The sequence below is a fragment of the Phoca vitulina genome, unplaced genomic scaffold (genome assembly GCF_004348235.1).
Source record: "Phoca vitulina isolate PV1807 unplaced genomic scaffold, GSC_HSeal_1.0 scaffold9, whole genome shotgun sequence".
Lineage (NCBI taxonomy): Eukaryota > Metazoa > Chordata > Mammalia > Carnivora > Phocidae > Phoca > Phoca vitulina.
The window spans coordinates 60,378,776-60,399,928 of record NW_022589712.1 but is presented as its reverse complement, the minus strand read 5'-3'; the positions used below and the strand labels follow the sequence as shown (position 1 = coordinate 60,399,928).

At 35.6% G+C, this 21,153-nt stretch overlaps 1 protein-coding gene across 2 annotated transcripts in view; it reads right to left on the bottom strand.

The window, feature by feature from the left end:
- FBXL4 (F-box and leucine rich repeat protein 4) overlaps window positions 1-21,153 on the bottom strand; it is an 81,273-nt gene that overhangs the window by 20,400 nt on the left and 39,720 nt on the right. For both annotated transcript variants that reach the window (XM_032408194.1, XM_032408195.1), the window contains one exon: window positions 19,952-20,165. In XM_032408194.1, coding sequence (XP_032264085.1) covers window positions 19,952-20,165 — 214 coding nt within the window. The remainder of the gene's footprint in view (window positions 1-19,951; window positions 20,166-21,153) is intronic.

Genomic DNA, 21,153 nt, shown 5'->3' with positions numbered 1-21,153 from the left:
TAATAGGCCCAGAACAAAACTAGACTTAAGGCTAATTGTTTCACTGTTGGGTATTTCTTTAAATTTAAGCAAAAAAATAAAAGTTTATATTGATTTTATGATTTTATGCTTAAGTTTCAACACCACTTATCACATTTATAAGACAATCCCATGTAGCTCTCAGAACGTTGGCATTAAGAAGAGACCTATGAAGATTATTTAATTTTCAGATTCTCTATAATACTCAGCTATTTTAACTTATTAATAGATGGGAAAACAACATTAGGTTTATTTTATTAAAATACCAGATCCTTATGACAAAGTTGTTTAATAAGATTTTCCCATGAGCAAGATCAGAACATATTAGAGAATTTTTACAGAGAAATCCACATATTTTTGTGGATTAGGAATCATAAAAAAATATATACATACTTCATTGAAGGAACTTGCTGGTAATTTATTTTTAAACTATTTACAATGGTAAATATCAAGTATACAGACAAGTATAGAATCCAATATAATGAATACCCATGTAGCTGCAACTCAGATTTATTATATCTTAACATTTTGCTTTCTTTGCTTACTCTTCTCTATTTGTGAATCCCTCCAACCATTCACATACTTCCTTAGAGGTAACCTTTATCATGACTTGGTGTTTAAAAACCTGCTTAAAAATTATATAATTTTATTATAAATTACAGATCCATAAATAGAATATTGTTCTACATGGTTTCTATATAAAGGATATTATATAAATATACATATACTTTTGTATCTTCCTCAAACGCGTTTGTGAGGAATTTGTTCATGTTGATACAGCTTTAGTTCACTGAGTTTTTAACTGCTGTATACTATTCCATTATGCAAATATATTACAACATATACTCTCATTTGATGAATATTTAGTTTGTTTATAAGTTTTACCATAACAAAGAATGTTAAAATAACCATTCTTATATGTGCTTCCTTGTACATTTTATAGAAGAGTATTTCTCTAGAGCACATACCAGAGGAAGAATTTCTAGATTTTTAGTATGCTTTGACTATATTACATTTTGCAAAATAGCTTTCCCGAGTACCTGCATCAATTAATGCTCCCACCAGCAATGCAAGAGTGCTGGGTCCCCACGTCTTTGCCAACATATAGTCTTTTCATCCTTTTTAACGTCTGCTATCTGATGAGCATGGAATGGTATAATATGCATTAGTGTGATTACTAGTGAGGTTGAAGATCTTTCCATATGTTTATGGGCCACTCATATTTCTTGCCCCATAAACTGCTTAATCATATCCTTTGCTGGTTTTTTCCATCAGGTTATTTCTTCTTTCTTGACTGGTAGGAATTTTTTTTCTATGCTGGATACCAATCTTTGTTAGCTATAGCCATTACAAATATCTTCTCTAAATGTGAGACTTGTCTTCTGCTTTGTTTATAGAAGCTTCTGAGACAGGAAATTTAAAATCTAATATAGTCACATCAATCTTTTTCCTTTATGTTTGTATTCTGTTGTCATTTCTAAAAAGTCCCTCTTTATCCAAGGAAGAATATTCTTCTTTTTAAATGACAGCATTAAAGTTTTTCTTTACACTTAGGTTTTTAACCCAACTGTAATGGATTTTTATACATGGCAGGATATCAAATTTCATTTTTTTCCTTAAGAATAACCACTTTTCCTGGTTCAACTTATTGAAGATTCTACCATATTTACCTATTTGTGGTGTCTTCTGTTATATTTCAAGTTCCGTATATGTATGAATCTATTCCTGGGTCATTTTGTTCCTCTTGTCTATTTGCCTCTCCCGGCATCAACACTTCAGTCTTAATTACTATACCCTGTAATAAGTCTATAAAGGTGGTAAGGCAAACACCTTTTCCTCATTCTTCAAAATTCTTAACTGTTCCTGGTCCTTTGCTCTTTCATATGAATTTTTGAATCACCTTAAAGATTTTAGTTTACCTTTTTAAAAGTAATACAGAAAGATTAGTTTTTCTTTCTTTCTTCCCCCGTGGTCATTATAGTTGATCCTTAAAGAATATCAGAGTTAGGGGTGCTGACTTCTACACAGTAAACCCATGAGTATAATTTTTGACTCCCTCAAGTCTTAACTATTACTAGCCTACAGTTACCTGGAAGCCTTACCAAAAACTTAGTCAGATAAACACACATTTTCTATGCTGTATTATATACTGTATTTTTATAATAAAGCAAGCTAGATATAGGAAAATGTTATTAAGAAAATCACAAGGAAGAGAAAATGCATGTAGAGTACTATATTTATTGAAAAATACAGTACTATATTTATCGAAAAACACATAGAACTGTATTTATTGAAAAACATCAGCTCATAAGTCGACCCAAGTTCAAGGGTTAACTGTATTTAATTTATTGGCATTTTATCAATTTCTGTGTCATAACTGCTGACTTTATCTGAGACCTTCTCACTGAATTTTTCTTCTTGTTGAAGAATATTTTTAATAGTTCTTTTAGTGAGTGTGAGTGGTAAAATCTTAACAACAACACACATTTATAGAGTAGTTATTAACATGGCAGGTACTGCTATAAATTATATATTTAATCCGCACGACAACCCTATTGTTTATGTTTAGTCCTCACAACAACCCTACACACTCATTTACTCATTTAATAAATATTTATTGAATGTCTACTCTGTGTTAGGCACTGTATAGACACTTGGGATATATCAGTAAACACAGCAGATAATAACCTATAAGGTAGATATTATTATTTCCATTTATTTATTTATTTATAAAGATTTTATTTATTTGAGAGAAAGAGAGAGAGAGAGCAAGCACGAGCGGGGGAAGGGGCAGAGGAAGAGGGACAAGCAGATTCCCCGCTGAGCAGGGAGCCCAACTTGGGGTTTGATCCCAGGACCCTGAGATCATGACCAGAGCCAAAGTCAGATGCTTAACTGACTGAGCCACCCAGACGCTCCTATTCCCATTTATTTATAGATAAGGAACTTATAGATAAGGAATGTGAGCCACAGAAAGTTAAATACCGTACTTAGTCTTTATATTTTCCTTCAATCTTGAATGAAAATTTAGCCAGGCTTAAAATTTTAGGATGACAGTTACTTTCTTTCATCACTTTGAAAGTGTTACTCCATTACCTATTAGCCTCTATTATTTTGATAAGAAGTCTACCGTCAGTCTAATTGTCTTCCTCTGTAGGTAATATGTCTTTTTTCTCCAGTAGCTCTTATTCCTTTATCTCATATTCTGCAATTTCATCACAATGTACCTAAAGATTTATTTTCACTTACTCTGTTTGGTTTCCTGAGTGAACATCTGATTCAAAGACTTGCATCTTTCATTATGAAAGATGAAGATTGTTAACAATTTTCTCTTCAAATATTGCTCTCTGCCATGTTCCTTTTTTTTTCTTCTGGAACACCTACTAATGAACACTGGAGTCTCCCAAGACCAGTGCCTACGGTAGTTTAAAAAATATGTCCACAAACTATTCTATACTTCTTCCTTCCAAAGATGGAGCTTAGTTCTTCTCCTTTAAGAGGGGGCTGGACTTAGTGACTTACTTCCAACAAAAAGAACATAGCAGAAGTGATGGTATGTTAGGTTATTGTGATGGTTAATTTACATTAATCAACTTGACTGGGCCACAAGGTATCTGGATATTTGGTTAAACATTATTCTGGGTGTTTCTGAGAGGACGATTCTGGATGAGATTAATATTCAAATCAGTAGACTGAAAGCAGTTAACTCTGTAATGTGGATGGGCCTATCCATCAAAGATCTAAATAGAACAAAAGGCTGACTCTCCTCCAAGTTAAGAAAATTCTTTTTTTTTTTTTTTAAAGATTTTATTTATTTATTTGACAGAGAGAGACAGCGAGAGAGGGAACACAGGCAGGGGGAATGGGAGAGGGAAAAGCAGGCTTCCCACCGAGCAGACAGCCCGATGCAGGGGTCGATCCCAGGACCCTGGGATCATGACCTGAGCCGAAGGCAGATGCTTAATGACGGAGCCACCCAGGTGCCCCAGTTAAGAGAATTCTTCCTGCCTGATGGCCTTCAACCTGGGGCATCAGCTTATTCCTGACTTCAGACCAACACTGAAACATCAACTCTTCCTGGGTCTCAAGTTTGCCAGCCTTCAGACTGGAAACATTGGCTCTCCTGGTTTTCAGGCCATTGGACTTGGACTTAACTACACCACTGGCTCTCCTGGGTCTCCAGCTTGCTGACTCACCCTGTAGGCTTTCTGACTTGCCAGCCTCCATAATTATGTGAGCCAGTTCCTTAGAATAAAGCTACACACACACAAACACACACATACCCTCTTATTTCTGTTTCTTTAGAGAATTCTAATATAGTTATAAAAGGGCAATGGCTCCTCTTGGTTCCACCCTCTCCTGCTGCTCACTCAGGAAAAGCCAGCTGCCATGTCATAAGGACACTCAGAAAGCCTACGGAGAAGCCCATGTAGAGAGCAAGAGGACTCTGGCCAACAAATAACAAGGAAGTCTGCTGATGGCCATGTGTATAAGTTTAGAAGCTGGTCCTCCAGCTGCAGTCAAGCTCTAAGATTGACTGCAACCTTGTTAGAGACCCTGGGCCAAAACTCTCCAGCCAAACAGCTCCCAGATTCCCGACCTACAAAAGCTGTGCGACATCATGAATGTCAGCTATTTTAAGTCACTCAGTTTGGGGGTAATCTATGTACAATAACAAATAAATAATGACTGGCATATAGAGTAGACACAATATATATTTATTAACTCAATGAATAGGATTACTATGAGGATTAACTGAGGTGTGTGTGTGTGTGTGTGTATTTTATACATACAAACTACATGCAGTGGTGCCTGGCATTCAAACCTTTTACAAGTTTAAGTGCATTCCTCAGACCTCTTCTAATTTAGTAATTCTATCTTTGTGTCCAATATAGAATGTAATCAACTCTTATTACAATAACTATTGTTTATTTCCTAGATTTCCAACTAGTTCTTTTCCACAACTACTTGTTCTTGCTGTTTCAGTGTGTGTTCCATAATTTCTTGTTCCATTTTAAAAGGTGCTTTCATTTACTTCTTTGAACTCCCATTCCCTGACCTCACTCCTTTTATTCTTCTCTGGCTAATGGTCTTGCCGACTGCCCCCATCCAGAATCAGGACTTCTACTGAAAGTGCAGTGGGCCTGCTCTGCAGTGGTCCTGGGGATACTGCAGAATCAGGAGAGGCTTGGCTCAGTTCTGATCACAAGGTCCAGCCGATGCCAGGTCACTAGATACTTTTTAGTATATGTTCCCAGACCCAAATCCCTCCTTTCTCTAAAATTTCCATCCAATCCCTGGGGTGGCTTGGACAGCCATCTAACATGGTCACTTAGCTCTGACTACTCCCATGTTGTGACAATAAGATTCTCTTGATAAAGTCTGAGATGAATTCCTGTTAAATCAGTTCTTCTAATTAAAATTAAGAGTAAGGCAAAAAATTTATTGCGAAGAGCACCATATTAACCTGTCTGGACTGCTCCTCAGAGGAGCCGTATCTATTGCTTACTGTCCAGCTTAAAGATTGTAACTTTGAGGCACAACATACTTTTGAATTAAAATTCTCATAATTATATATCTAGAAAACATTTTATGTAAGGGTAGATGCATTCTGGAGGAATTTCAAGCCACAGAAGAGGAATTCATGGCATACTGTACTTATTCATGGAAATATTTTACAATAACTTACATAGGCTGCACATTAAACTGGGAATTAAAAATTCATTTAATAGTAAAGAGAACTATTATTTTCATTCCCGCCTTAAAGAAGGAACACAGAATAAAAGAGATTCACGTCAAATGATATCACACAACTTCGCTAAATAAGAGATGGGAGATGAAATGCTGAGACCACCATACAAGGGAATGGAGGTGATGGCTACGGGAAACAAGGATGACCTTGGGAGAGATGCTGTGAGGAATGCAACTAGGAGTCAAATAGAGATAAACGCAAGGGCTGACAGGTAGCACTGAGGTGAACAGGTACAAGTTTACAGTTTCATGACTTTCTCCAGAGCTCATGAGAAGCCAGAGACTGTGGGAGTACCCAGGTTTAGAAAAGACAACAATAGTTTGCAATCTAAGTCCAATTAACCAATTTCCTCCTAGAATATCTTTAGGATATTCTTTCTCTATGCTGTTAGTATTCAGAATTAAAGTACTGCTAGTGATGCTGAAGCAAAGAGGAGAAACTAAAGAGAAATGAACTCTTTGTTTCCAGATATAAAAGGCCCTGATTTGGTGGGGAACCACAGACTCAATGATCTAGAGCAGGAGTTGACAAACTATTGCCCACAGGCCAAATCCAGCCTACTGCCTGCTTTTGTAAATAAAGCTTTATTGGAACAAAGGCACACCCAATCATTTATGTATTGTCTATGGCTGTTTTTACACTGTGACAGAGATCATATGGCCTACAAGACCTAACATATTCACTACCTGGGCCTTCACGAAAAAAGTTTGCCCACCCCTACTTAAGAGAACAATTCTACCATAATGAGTTCTTGTGGCAATTCTACATGTCTAGAACACACAAATGGATGGATTAAACCTACATTATCAAATGTGCTATGCAAAAGGAATTCAGAAATAAAAAGTGAAAAATTGTATGAATCTCTTATTTAAGATTTAAGATATCTATTAGGTCCCCAAGTCCACAAATTCTGCTGGTTAGTTCTGTAAAATTCAATAGAAGCACAAGAGTAGCTCTATAAAGTTAAAATAGAATTTAAATAGTTATCAGCTTTAATAATGCAAGACAGTAGATTCATTTTCAATTGAGTTTGTAATTTTTAAACAAAGGTCCAACCTTATTTAAATCACCATGGAAAGGAATTCACTAAGGAGTGACTAGATCCATGTTAATTTCTCCTACAGAATTATCAAAACATCTCCTAAGTGAATGCTGGCATCTGGTAGTACAATATATGCTCCTAAAGAAAGGATCCTTTTGCATCCCACCTAAAATCTGCCTACTAACCCTGTTCAACAGCTTCAAAATCCAATGGGTAACTATCCGTTACAGAGAATTATTAATGCCTTTCCTTGTTATAAGGAAATTTATTAAGAGGTAAAAGAAGGAAATTCAAAGTTTCATTCACAGTTTTTTTAAGAAATGTTACCCAAAACCTTCCATCCTCCAGACTTCTCAAGTGCTAAGCAAAAATACTTAATAAGATGAGAACTGCTGTTTATTATACTCACATATAAGTTTTAGACAGTCCAGATTTATGGCTTAAAAGAATTATATTTATGCACACCATGTACATTTTATAATACAGTAAGACATTGTTTAATCAATGTGTGCAGTACTGTGGTCACTTTTTATATTAATACAGGTTTATAGTTGTTATAGCTAGTTTATGACCTTTGTTGGTCAGTTAAAATTAGTTGTTGCTTAAATTTAATAAAGAATGCAACCCTTAAATACAACATTCTTAATAGAGGAAGGTAGGATTCCAAATCAGTATTCTCTACTCTAAAAAATGATTCCTAGAAAACATTCTAAAGGAACATTGTAAGTTTATATATTACAGACATATATTAGCTAAAATACAGACTAGTGACATCACCTGATCACAAACAAATGTACTTTCACTGATCATTATATTTCAAATACATCAGAATAATATCTATAACTAAAGAGATGGGATTTTACAAAAGTATATTCACAATGTGAAAATTCATAAATTTGCATAACAAACACCACCAAAGAAATCCCAAGAACACAATCAATCAGCAGAATTTAAAATACACCTATATGTATGGGGGCATCTGGCTGGTTCAGCTGGTAGAACATGTGACTCTTGATCTCTGGGTAATGAGTTCGACTCCCACACTGGGCATGAAGATTACTTAAAAAAAAATACACATGTATGTATGAATCACTCTTTCTCTAATTTAAAATTTTTTTTTGCCCCAGTGCTCCAATCTCAATAAAATTGAGGAAGGGGAATATAGAATAAAAGAAGTATTTTGTGGGATGCCTGGGTGGCTCAGTCGAGCATCTGCCGTCAGCTCGGGTCATGACCCCAGGGTCCTGGGATCAAGTCCCACATGCTCCTTGCTCAGTGAGGAGTCTACTTCTCCCTCTGCCTGCCGCTCACCCTGCTTGTGCTCTCTCTCTCTGACAAATAAATAAATAAAATCTTAAAAAAAAAAAAAAGTATTTTGAGAACTGTTTAAAGCACTTGCAACTAACTATATGTAGAAACAATCATCATTCTAGAATATTTAAATTCAATTACTTTACAGAGATTTGCTATGAACCATCTACTACAAAGTGTTATCTTTTATACAGTTTAGATATACAATATGGTATAGGTTATATAATCTGATAATCACAACTGAATATCAGAATATGGTTCCAATAATTTGTTAAATTCCCAAAGTGCAAGTGTGTGACAGAACAAAATCTTAGACTAAATCACACACATTGACCCTGCCCTCGAGCCTCATTCAGAAGCTATTTTTACCACTGTAGTGGATCTCTTCTATAATCAGTTGACTACAGTGAGCTTTGCTCACTGATGACTAAACTGACCAATTTCCATATCAACCCATCATGGATGATGGCAGAGATCTGCAGTCACAAAGTCATGGCAGTTCCCACACCAGCTGGACTTGACAATAGCCTTACTGACTACATAAAAAAAGAATGTTTCAGTCAGAGGGGTAAGTGTTGGACTGTCAAAGAAGCACCTAAGAAGAGCCTGAAGCATATGTTGGTTGACACTGTTTGTTTAAAGAGAACACATTAGTCCAAAGACTTTATCTGTCTTCTTTCCTGTTAAGATGAAAGTGTCCACCTGTTGTGTGCTGATGCCTTTAATCATTTAAGTCACATAACTAACTCTTAGTGTTCTCACTCTAAACTCACCAAATAAGTCTAATAACTATAATTTGGTTTCCCCTGTGATATGCCAACAGTGAGAGAATGTGCTAATCAGCTACCTCTAACGAATGACGTCCTTGCCAGGTAGGTTGCTTACACCTGACTTACTGGTGGATGATAATGAGTCTGATCCCCAAGAGATGACGCTGACCCCACATCCCACCTCACTGCACTGACAAGTCAGGCTTCTTGGCCCTAAATGAACCCTAACACTGAACAAACCACAGCCACATACACTCAACCCCATCGGAAGCCTCATATTCCCACTGGAACTTCTTTAAAGCCTATTAGGATAAAAAGAAGTATAGATATATCCTTGCCTGGAGACATATAGGAAAGACTTTAAAAGTTGTTAACTTTTAGTATATGATAGTAAGTTAAATATATTAAAAGTTATTAAAATTCCTAACTCTTAATTCTGTTTAAGAACAGGGGTGCCTGGGTGGCTCAGTCGGTTAAGCATCTGTCTTTGGCTTGGGTCGTGATCTCGAGGTCCTGGGATTGAGCCCTGCGTCGGGCTCCCTGCTCAGCGGGGACTTTGCCTGTCCCTCTTCCTCTGCCCCTCACCCCCGCTCATGCTCTCTCTCAAATAAAAATATTTTTAAAAATTCTGTTTAAGAACAAAGTAACTATTAATATCTTTTCGTTTTATATGTTATCTAGACAAATTAATCTGTCTGAAGTGGACTGCATTTAAATGGCAGTTAGCCAATGACCGCCTGCATTAGTCAATGTAGGTGACCAACGTAGGTTTTTCCTATATCAGTTTCTCCTCTTGTTCTCGGTTATCCACTCTGGCTCTGTTAAGTGAGTGGCCATCCCTTTCATTTGAGTCTGTTAGCTGCACTGACTCCATCAAAGGAAAGGCCATCCCTGCTTCTACTCACCAGCATAAAATAATGTGTTCTTTAACTCAAATAAGAATGCAGTGAGATCACCATTATCTCTGTTTCAGAAAGCAAATTCATGGCATTAAATCAAATCATACTGTTTTCAAAAGACAGTTTATGTATCCTTTGTGGGACAGCTGAGGCACAGGGTGGTATGCATTTTTACTTATATATCTCCTCTCTGCCAAATAACCTGGCACAGAAAAAAGAAAATATGAGGAGAGTGCTGATATCCAACAGAAGTAAAGATCGACTACTTTTGTTGTCTTCTAGTTGATGAAGATGAAGGCAGCGGGGTCCTTGAAACTGTCGTCTCTGCCCTGGTAAGCCAAGTAAACAGCTGCTGAACCATACTTGCGGATTACTGTCATATACTAGTCCCCCACAATACCTATAATCAGTTTTTTCACTTCTTCAGATTCTTTCAATTTATGCTCTATCATTCTTGAAGTGAGGCAATCAAAACTGGATGCAGGTGTTCCATTTATAACTCCAACTTTTAAAAAACACACTTGGTTTTCTTGTCTGCTGCTAAGCAACAGAATGACATTCTTACTGAGCTACTATCATGCCTCATCTCACACCCATTCCAGATTTATATATATATATTTTTTACAAACAAAGAAAAAGTAAACAGGCTCAAACTTCTAACACTAATGCGGACTGTTTTAGTAAATGCACAGGACTGCTCTTAAAGACACTTTTTATGCCATGTGTTAAAAAGTTATTGTTATGCCATCCTCTACAAGTTGTATTAGTTGATTATGTCTGCCATAACAACATCCCATAGACTAGGTGGTTTAAACAACAGAAATTTATTTTTGTACATAATTCTGGAGGCTAGAAGTCTGAAATCAAGGTGGCAGCAGAGTTAGTTTCTTCTAAAGCCTCTCTTCTTGGCTTGAAACTGGCCGTATTCTTCCCGCCTTCACGTGCCCTTCCCTCTGTGTATCTGTGTCCTAATCTCCTCTTCTTTTTTTTTAAGATTTTTATTTATTTTTGACACAGAGAGAGTGTACAAGCAGGGGAAGCAGCAGGCAGAGGGAGAGGGAGAAGCAGGCTCCCCGCTCAGCAGGGAGCCCAACATGGGGCTCAATCCCAGGACCCTGGGATCACGACCTCAGCCAAAGGCAGATTCTTAACTGACTGAACCAGCCAGGCACCCCTAATCTCCTCTTCTTATAGGGATACAAGTCATACTGGATTAGGGCCCACCCTGATGACCTCATGTAACCTTAATTACCTCTTGAAAGACCCTTTCTCCAAATACAGTCACATTATGAGCTACTGGGGATAGGACTTCAACACATGAATTTGGGGGAGACACAATTCAGCTCATAACACAAGTATTTAAGAGTAGGCTGCAGATATATGCCCCTTTAGAAGCAAAGAACTGTATCTTCCACTTATTTCCAAATGGTTCAGGAAAAAAAAAATTATGCATCTGGTAGGGGAATGTATTTTTTATTCTACTTTTCTTTAAGTCTAAAATCATTTCGAAATAAAAGGTTTCCTTTTAAGTATTTAAAAGTCTATTTAATGAGTTAAATTTTTACAGCCCTCCTCTCATGAAAATACATCATCATGTATGATGGAAGAAATGCTTGTAATCAATGCTTATCATACATAATAAGAATCTTGTGAACAGAGAAGAAAAGGACCAATCGGACTGAAACAAAGTCCTTCCTATCATTATATATCTATTATAATTACCTCTTCGTCATGAATGGCAGAAGATCCTAGTTCAAGAAGTTTCTTTCCTGTCTGCTCTAAGTTCCCATCTTTTGCCTAAAATGTTATCTATACAACCTAAAAGATCCACCAAATTCATTAAAAAGAAAGTTACCCTATTTACCAACCCATTTCACTAGTTACTCTGGGATCATGTAGTAAACAAGGCCCAAGTCTTGGCTCAAGGGTCATTTCTTCTCAAAAAGGTTGCCCAACATGGACCCCTCTCCGACTAAGCACAAGCTGACATTCTTAGTATACATCTGGGCTTACTGCACACCAGTCCACTTTGTCTCTCTTTATCACAATACTATCTTGTTCTTTACAGGCATATGTTTACTGCTTTGTATCCACTGAAATTCAACAAATGTATACTACTAACTCTGCAAATAGCTTATTTAGTGATTTTTTTTTGGTTGAGTTATAAGAAGACATTTGTTATTTCTCTGATGAAACAATTTTTCATCTCAAGCCTAAACATCTAAAAAATGAAAGGGATCTCATGAAATAAATGAACAAAACAAGTTGAACTATATTTCACTATTTTTCAGGGCTAAGAATTCTGAATAGATACAGTTCAAATATTTTCTTACAAGTTTTTCAAGTTCAGATCTAACCATCCATCTGCTTAATACATGTTTAATAATGAAAAAAATGAACTGATAAGAGCTAGCTATTACTCATTCATTCAACAGAAGTTTACTGAATACCTACTACATATATTCATTATAGTGAACACCAGACACTGTTCTATGTACTAGCCGTGAAGAAGTATACAGTCAAACATGGTCCTTCCAATTAGGGAGTTCGCAAGTTAGGAATGAACATTCCTTTCACCAGAAATAAATCAAAAGGGTGAAAGAGATAATTCAGCCTAAATCTCCCTTAGCACACGATGGGAAAGATACTCCTATTTAGGAAGATCTATAAGAATACTTCCCAGAGGTGGAAATATTTGTGTAGGATCATGCTGAGTAAATCTGTACCACCATTTTCACATTTACACAAGTTCATCTGATTTATAAAGTGTGTGGTTCTTTTAAACATATAACCTAATTTGGTCTTCTCAATAGCCTATGTGATAGGGTAAGCTTGTTTTTTTTTTTTTTTTAATAGACAAATAAACGTTTAGCTTAGTACAAGTGACTTACCCAAGCACATACATCTTTTAAGTGGAAAAACCAAGATAAGGACTAAGTTATATGACTTAGGTCCATGATACAGAGTAAATAACAAATATCTTCCCAGTTTTTAAATTATCAAATAGTGTGTGAATCAGATACTTGAACCCTACTGCTAAGCAAAAGTTTTAATCACAGCTAAAGTCTCAACAAGATCCTACTGCTGCTTTCTCTCACTGTAGGTACCAGCTACAGTATTAGCTAAAGCAGTGGAGCTGGGCAGAAAAATCTTTTTTTTTTAATTTGATAAATTTGATGTGTGGCACTCTGTAAATTTAAGGTGTATACCTTGATACTTTAATACCTTTATATATTGTAATATGATTACGATTGAAGCAATCAATAAATTATATCATTACAGTATAATATTATTGTCTATATTCCTTACACTGTGCATTAGATCTCTTTGGCTTATTTATTACACGTTACACATTTGTACCCTTAAATACTATTCATCTTATCCTCCCCCTACCCCTTATCCCCTGGAAGGCACCATTTTACTTTGTTTTTTTCTTTTTTTATAGATTTTTTTTTTTTTAAAGATTTTATTTATTTATTTGACATAGAGATAGAGAGAGAACACAAGTAGGCAGAGGGAGAGGGAGAAGCAGGCTCCCCGCAGAGCAGGGAGCCCGATGCGGGACTCGATCCCAGGACCCTGGGATCATGACCTGAGCCGAAGGCAGCCGCTTAACCGACTGAGCCACCCAGGCGCCCCTGTTTTTTTCTTTTTATAGGTTTGGCTTTTTAAATGAACTAGGCCAGATAAAAAGCTGGGTTCAAAAACTGGTGAAAATGACAGCTAGGACTTATTTTAAGGTTGCTCTCATTTTAGTTTACTACCAAAGCAGCAATCAAGCAGTACAAAGGATATGCACCAGGATACAACCCCAGCTCCCGACAAGGTTACGCATGAGGCTCGGTGGTCAATGCAGCAGCCCTGATGGTAAAATCTGTCAGGGAGAGAGAAGCCCACTGCCCTGTGCTCACTGCCTGTTTCACCACTGGCTCAGGAAGGGGCCCCACCAGCATGCCAGGATCTACCTACCAGCATAAAAGGCAATTCTCACCCTATTATGCTTTCATTCTCCCAGGTTCTCAGTCTTACTGAGTAATCAGACCTGCAACACGCCTGGCTATGCCTAACCACTTAAGAACATACCACTAGACATCAACAACGTATCATTTTACATGCCAATATTATTTGTGGGATTATCTATCCCAATGCTACTCTCCATTATGATATAATATTGAGAATTGGCCTATATAAACTATTTGCTTAAAGCAGTTTATTACATATTGATTCCACAAACTATTACTTAAATGTAATTTGAATATATATAAGTTGAATAACTTATTTATAAATGCAGAACTAAGACTTCAAGGTAAGTTTGATCATAATAAAAATAAAAGACAAAACTTCCACTTCCTGTAGTAGTTTCAACTAGAAAATATTTATATAATATAACTTAGTAGTTTGTATATTACACTGGATCGTGATGTTGTGTGTGCTAGTTACAATGTTATACTTCTTCACCAGTTGCAAACTAGAAAAGGAACAGGTAGTAAGGAAAAATCTCTGGTTTAAATAGGGACAGCCAAGTTATTAGAATAACCACCATTCTATGCTTTTATATATCTTATAATTTTAATTATAACACTAAGACCACCAAAGCCGGGTTCAAAGCCTGACTCTAACTTATTGCTCTGTGCCACTAGGAAAGTTACTAATCTTTTGGGACCTCCATTTGATCATCTGTAAGATGAGAGTGATACCACTTTCACTGGACTAGTGTAAAGAATTAAATTATATGCAAAATGTCTAGGACAGCAAACACAATATATTCAGGAAGCCTTCCCAAATTTTGGGACTAAAACCCAGGTCTCCAATATCACCTAAAGCTTTGTTCACTATGCACACAGACTTACTTAAATCTTATAAAATGGCACAGATGTATTATGTTTATTAGTGTAAATTATATATAGGCACATAAAGTGTAACTCTACTAAATCATCAATCTAACCTCTCTGAAGTTAAATGCTATAACAAACTCAACATTTTATTAAATTCATTTTTGCTTATTTTAGAACTTTGTAGAATTTAGAAAAATGGGTAAAAGTGACACTGGATAATTTGTATTCCTTGTTTAAAAAAAAAAAAACTCTCCCAAGAAGTTCAAATTTGTATCTTCTTTTTCTTCTACATATTTCCTTAGAGCAAACAGAGGCATTTAAGATTAACTGCTGTTCCTTCTTTTCAAAACAGTTTATAAGATCTGAATGTACTGCCAATGATTACATGGAAGGCTTAGAGAGAAGCCAGGCCCCTAGATCGTGTCTTCTTATTCTGTTTGCTCTTCATCCACCAACACCACGGAGTGCAGGATAGGAAATGTACATGCATGGAAGAAAGAAGGGGTGACGTAATGCTTTGCTTAAGCGAAGAGGGAAGTGTTTGCAGATTGGTATGAATACCAGTGTTATAGCTTGTGCTTGTTAAAGAGACCAGCTGACCATGCCGCCTTCTCCCTTCATTCCTGTGAGCTGCTCGGGACCCAGGTCAGTGTCTGATACAGAGCCCAAGGAGGAGAGCACAACAGCAGTGAGCAGAGTATAGGTAAAGAGCCCTGAATACAGACTTGAGAAGCAGTGAAAGTAAACACTGCCTGTGTTTTTCCCAATTTTGGATTTTCCCTTTTATATCACTGAAATGGCATTATTTTTTATTTTATTGTATGTCAACTGTAAATCATTAAAATTTAATTTTATGATTTTTTTACATATTCAATGTCAGAAAAACTGTATAAAACAAAGTTATAGATTATTTTTATAATATTTTAGCAGATGTACTAATAAAAATAAACTTTAAGAGGTAGTAACATAGTAAAATATAGTAAATATAGTAAATATAGTAAAATAAAATACAAATTTTATTTAATGGATTCATACAACAATTTTACATCTATATTGAAGTAACTGAAAGAAGCTGGAGCTGATGCTATCTAGATTTAGATATATATGTATAGATCTCCACTCTTGAAACAGGAAATCTTCTCAGTCTTTCATAAATCAAACTTTTTAAAAAATATACTCTTATGTGGAATTTAAGAAACAAAACAAATGAACAAAAGAAAAAAGTAACAAAGAAAAAAACACTCTTAAATACAAAGAACAACTGGGTGGTTGCCAGAGGGATGGTGAATGGGAGGGTGGGTAAAACAGAAAAAGGGGATCAACAGTACACTTAACACAATGAGTACTAACATACAGAATTGTTGAATCATTATATTGTATACCTGAAATTAATAAAAAATAAAAGAAAATGATTTCAGAAATATATAGTCATATTCTATCAGTTTCTTAAGGTAAATTAAAGAAAACTGGATCGCTTAACGATTTCCTAACACCTAGACCATGTTAATACAGAACATTTCAAAAGCATCCCATGGGATATTTTTTTTTTAAGAATTTATTTATTTATTTATTTGAGAGAGAGAGAGAGAGCACAAGCAGGGGGAGGGGCAGAGAGAGAGGGAAAAGCAGGCTCCCCGTTGAGCAGGGAGCCCGATGCGGGACTCGATCCCAGAACCCTGGGATCATGACCTGAGCGGAAGGCAGAGGCTCAACCAACTGAGCTACCCAGGTACTAACCATGGGATATTTTTTTTAAAAATCATCACAGATGTAAGGTACCTAGCAGCTTAATATAATTTCTTGGTTCTTACCCTATTTTTCTTCCTGATGATTTAATAATTAACTTTGCTATATTTCTCCTTAAAGTTAAATTTAACCAGAAAATTTTTAAAGGAGGCATTATCTTGCTCAAAGGATCTCAGAGTTCATAGTACATAGACCAATAAAACAGTAAAAATACCAATAAAAATAAGATATGGTATAATTTAAGAATGGACAGACCTACCCAAGAAAAGATAGCTGACGATTTTATACTCACAAATGGTAAGTCATTTCACGACAGATGAATGAAAACATGGGCTAATATTATCTTTAAGCTGGCATTCAAGGACAATAGCCCTTTCATTTTACAAAGAAATCTGGGAATTTGAGAGACTATGTGACTCACCCTAGATCATTAAGCTTGTCACTGGGCCAGAACTAGAATCAGTCTCCTTTCTACCATACTAGGTCACCAGTTAAACTCTAGCTAAACATTTTGCCCCAAATTGAAAATAACTGTATTAAACAGAAGCTCTTATATACTCAGGCTTCCAAAGATTAGAAAAAATACCATGTCTGTAAAAAGGTATATACTCTGATCTACCAATAAAAAAGGCTATATACCCAGATGGTTTTATAGGTAAATTCTATAACAGGTAATTTCCATCTATTCAAGTTATGCCAGATCAAAGAGAAAAACAGGAGCTTCCCAAATCATTTTGCTATGCTGTCACAATCCTAGCCCCAAACCTGATAAAATAGCATGAAAAGGAAAACCACAGCTCAATCTCACTTATTATAGACACTGTTATAGACACGGCATGTATATTAAATCATTTAAGCCTCACAACAACTCTTTGTGATGCATACTATTATTATCTCCATTTTATAGAAGGGAAAGCTGAAGCACAGGGGGTCAAGAAACTTCCTCAAGGTAACAATTTGTAAGTGATAAAGCTAGAATTCAAATTCAGGCAATTCGGCTCCAAAATATTAGGAAACTAACCTAGTTCTGTATTAAATTAAAAACATGTAGGGATGCAAGGACTATTCAACATAAGTCATTATATTGTTAAGTAAAAGAAGAAAAAAGATGAATGCATTAATGGAAGCTTAAAAATAATATACATTTTTGATAAAATATTCTTAATCAAACAAGAATGATAAAAACTACTTAGCAGAAAGCAACATCAAACAACATATAAAATTAGTAAGCTGCATTAGAAGCTGTCTGTTTAATTCGACACTAAAGTTCCAGTGCCTAAAACAGTGCCTGGCACATAATAGGTAGTCAAATATTTGTTGTATAGATATTTTTGAAATGAAACAATAAGACATCCCCACTATATTAAAAATAAGACTGGTGTATCTGTTATGATTCTATTATTCCACATTACTTATTAAGTTCTATCTAATGAAACAACACTTTAAATATTGAAAAAGAAAGAAAAAGTGTATTAATTTTGAGGTTATATAATTGTATCATGAGAAAATCCAAAAGACATAAGTAAAAAGTTATTAGAACAATTATGAGCATTCAGCAAGGTGAGCAGATATAAGATATATATACAAAAAACAATAAACTCTAAACTAACAATAATCAATCAAAATTAAAGAGAAGAAACAGTATCTGAGACTATAAAATGCAAAAGATAAATCTTTTAACCAGGATATAAGACCTAAGTGAAGAAAACTATAACATGCTCTTGGATGTAAAACAAGGCCTACATGAACAATAGGAAGCCTTATTAAAGAGCAAAATGAAATATAATGTACTTCTAATAAAATTCTTGCCGAACGATACAACTAGAAGAAGAATATACAAGGATTAACAAAAATGTTTAAAGAGAATGGAGATGAGGGTTTCCCTACCGTAGAGTAAAACATACTACAAAACGGCCACGATGATACTATTAGCACTAGCATTTATTTATTGAGAGTTTACTATGTTCTAGGCACCCTCTAGGCACTTTACATGTAATTTGCACTTTACATGTAATTTAATTCTCACAATGACCCTGAGATATGTATTTTTATTCTCTCCATTTTAGAGAAAAGAAAACTGAAATACCAGAGGTTAAAATACCTTGGTATTTAAGGTAAAATTCAAGATAGTCAAGGGTTCACTACAGCGGGAAAGCATCTGGCATACCATTCTGGAAAAGTAATGTGGTTATCTTATTCATTCACTTAATAAATATTTATCAAATGACCAATCTTACCAAGTACCATTCTAGATGTTGGAAATACGGCAATGAAAAAGATATACAAGGCTCCTACCTTCATGACAGTTATATCCCAGTGTAAGGAGACAGATACTAGGAAGAAAACAAAATCACTTCAGAGTGATACAGATGCTAAGAAGGAAATAAAACTGGATGATATGAAAGAAACAAACCAGAAGGGGGGGGCTACCTTTTTATCAATACCCAAAAAGTGATCTCTGAAGAAAAAAAATACTTGAACACTGAGCTAAGAAAAGGGCAGCCACGTAATAAGCTGGAAGAATATTCTAGACAGGCAGAAAAGCAAGAGCCGTGAGCTGGGACCAGGTCAGAATGTTCAAGTAATAGAAAGGTCAACATGACTGGAGTAGAGGAAAGGAGTATATGACAATAAGTGGGTGTTTACTACAGGGGCCCAGGCACATCCTCTTTGATCCAGCAATACCACCTACAGGACTCTATCCTACAGCAATAACAGCATGTATATGCAAAACTCTGCACAAAAGAATGTTATTGCTAGATAATTTGTGAAAGGAAAACAACTGGAAAAACCTGAAGGTTGATCACTTGGGGAATGGTTGAATAGATTATGGTATAACCTATACTACACAGTTAATGAAAAGAGTCAAATGCTATATGTAGTGATCTTGAAAGAAGTCCTAGAGATACTATGCGAAAACAAGCAAGTAGATCAATATAAATGACAAGATTCCATTTTTCATTAATGAGACTCCTAAACTATGGTATGGAAAAAATTTTTTTAAGATTTTATTTATTTATTTGAGAGGGGGAGAGAGAGAGAGCGCAACAGCAGGGAGAGGAAGAAGCAGACTCCCCGATGAGCAGGGAGCCTGGCTCAGGGTTCGATTTCAGGACACTGGGATCATGACCTGAGCCTAAGGCAGATGCTTAACCAACTGAGCCACCCAGGCGCCCCATGGTATTGAGAATTTTAACTCCTAAGTCTAGCCCTGGATAAATTCCACTTTGCTTCCTCCCCATCCTGCACACTATCACTCTACCTCCTTCTCTAATTCATTCCCTGCCAGCATTTCAGCTCACCTCAACCCATTGCTTATTTTTTTACCTGGAAACATGAACAACCTTACAAAAATTTTAAGAATACAGGGAAGAAGAACATTTTCCTATAATTATACAAACAATACAATAGACTAAATAATTTTGAAACGACTGAATCAGCTCTATTAATTTTAGAATAGTCAAGGGGCATCAAATCTATTTAAAAATCAGAAAGCATATTATCATGAGCAATTACAGGCAACTAAATATTCAGCTGGCTATCACACTAGCAAAGATGTAAATGATGATTATTCTTACCTCTACTTTTGTTCTATAGAGAACAAGTCGTCTAAGACCACATAACTTGGCAATGTGGTTGAAAGCTTGAGGTGGTAGTTTATCACAGGATGAGAGATTTAAGTCCTGTAAATTTGGACACATCTCAGAAATAATCTCCAAGCAAGTTTCATTAAGAAAGTGGCTGCAAGATAATTCAAGGCGCACTAATTCAGATCCACAAACCTTCAGAAACCTGTAAAAACAATGTTCTGTGTGAATTTTGTAAAACTAAAAGATACTTTTGCAAGTACATTGGAATTACCTCAACTCTTGGTAGATACCTTCAGAAGAATGGATTTCTATTACAGAAAATGTAAAACTTGTTTCCCTTAAATTCTCATTTACTACTTACCAAAATAGGCATGATTAGGCTAAAATAATTCAACCTGATATGATAAGATGTATTCATATCATATAAAAAGTCAGCTAACGTGAAGTGAAAAATTAAGAAAGTAGAGAATGTATTTCTCCTATCTATCTAAAATTCACATCTGAATTGGTAGAGCCAAAAAACCAAAAACATAACATAACTCTTAGAAGTATTTCCCCCTAAACAATACACATACAGTACTGGATAATTTATTTTGAATATGGCACACAAGATGAAAGCTTTAATTAAATGACCTCAAAATAAATCAGACTAGCCTCCTCTCAACTAAGGAAATGTCTGAACTGGTTTAACCGTCCTATTGTAATGTTCCTTAAAACTGTTACTATTTACTAGACTGATGTTGAAATTATTACAAGATATTCAATTGCAGCTTCACATAAATACACAGAAGTAATTCAACATGGCGGACATAAAACTCTATATCAGAGTGGTAATAACAATATTTATTGTAGTTGCATTACAGATGGGGGAGGACAGTCCTGTCTATAATCATCATCTGAAAATAATATAAAAGTAAATGTGAGTCTAGGAATATTTGAATCCATGAAACTTCATCAACTAAGCAAACTGAACCCTTAAGTGTAACAATTATCCCTGTCCAGGTCTCTTGACATTTTCTTGCCTATCACAGTGCCACATCAGTAACATACTGTTAGTTTATTTACTCCACATCTTTTTTCCTGAATGGATTAATTAGCTTCCAAATACACATATAAAGGAAAATTAACTAAATCAATCCCTTATGAAAATAAAAGAAGTAACACTGGACTTCTAAGTCAAAAGGTTAATT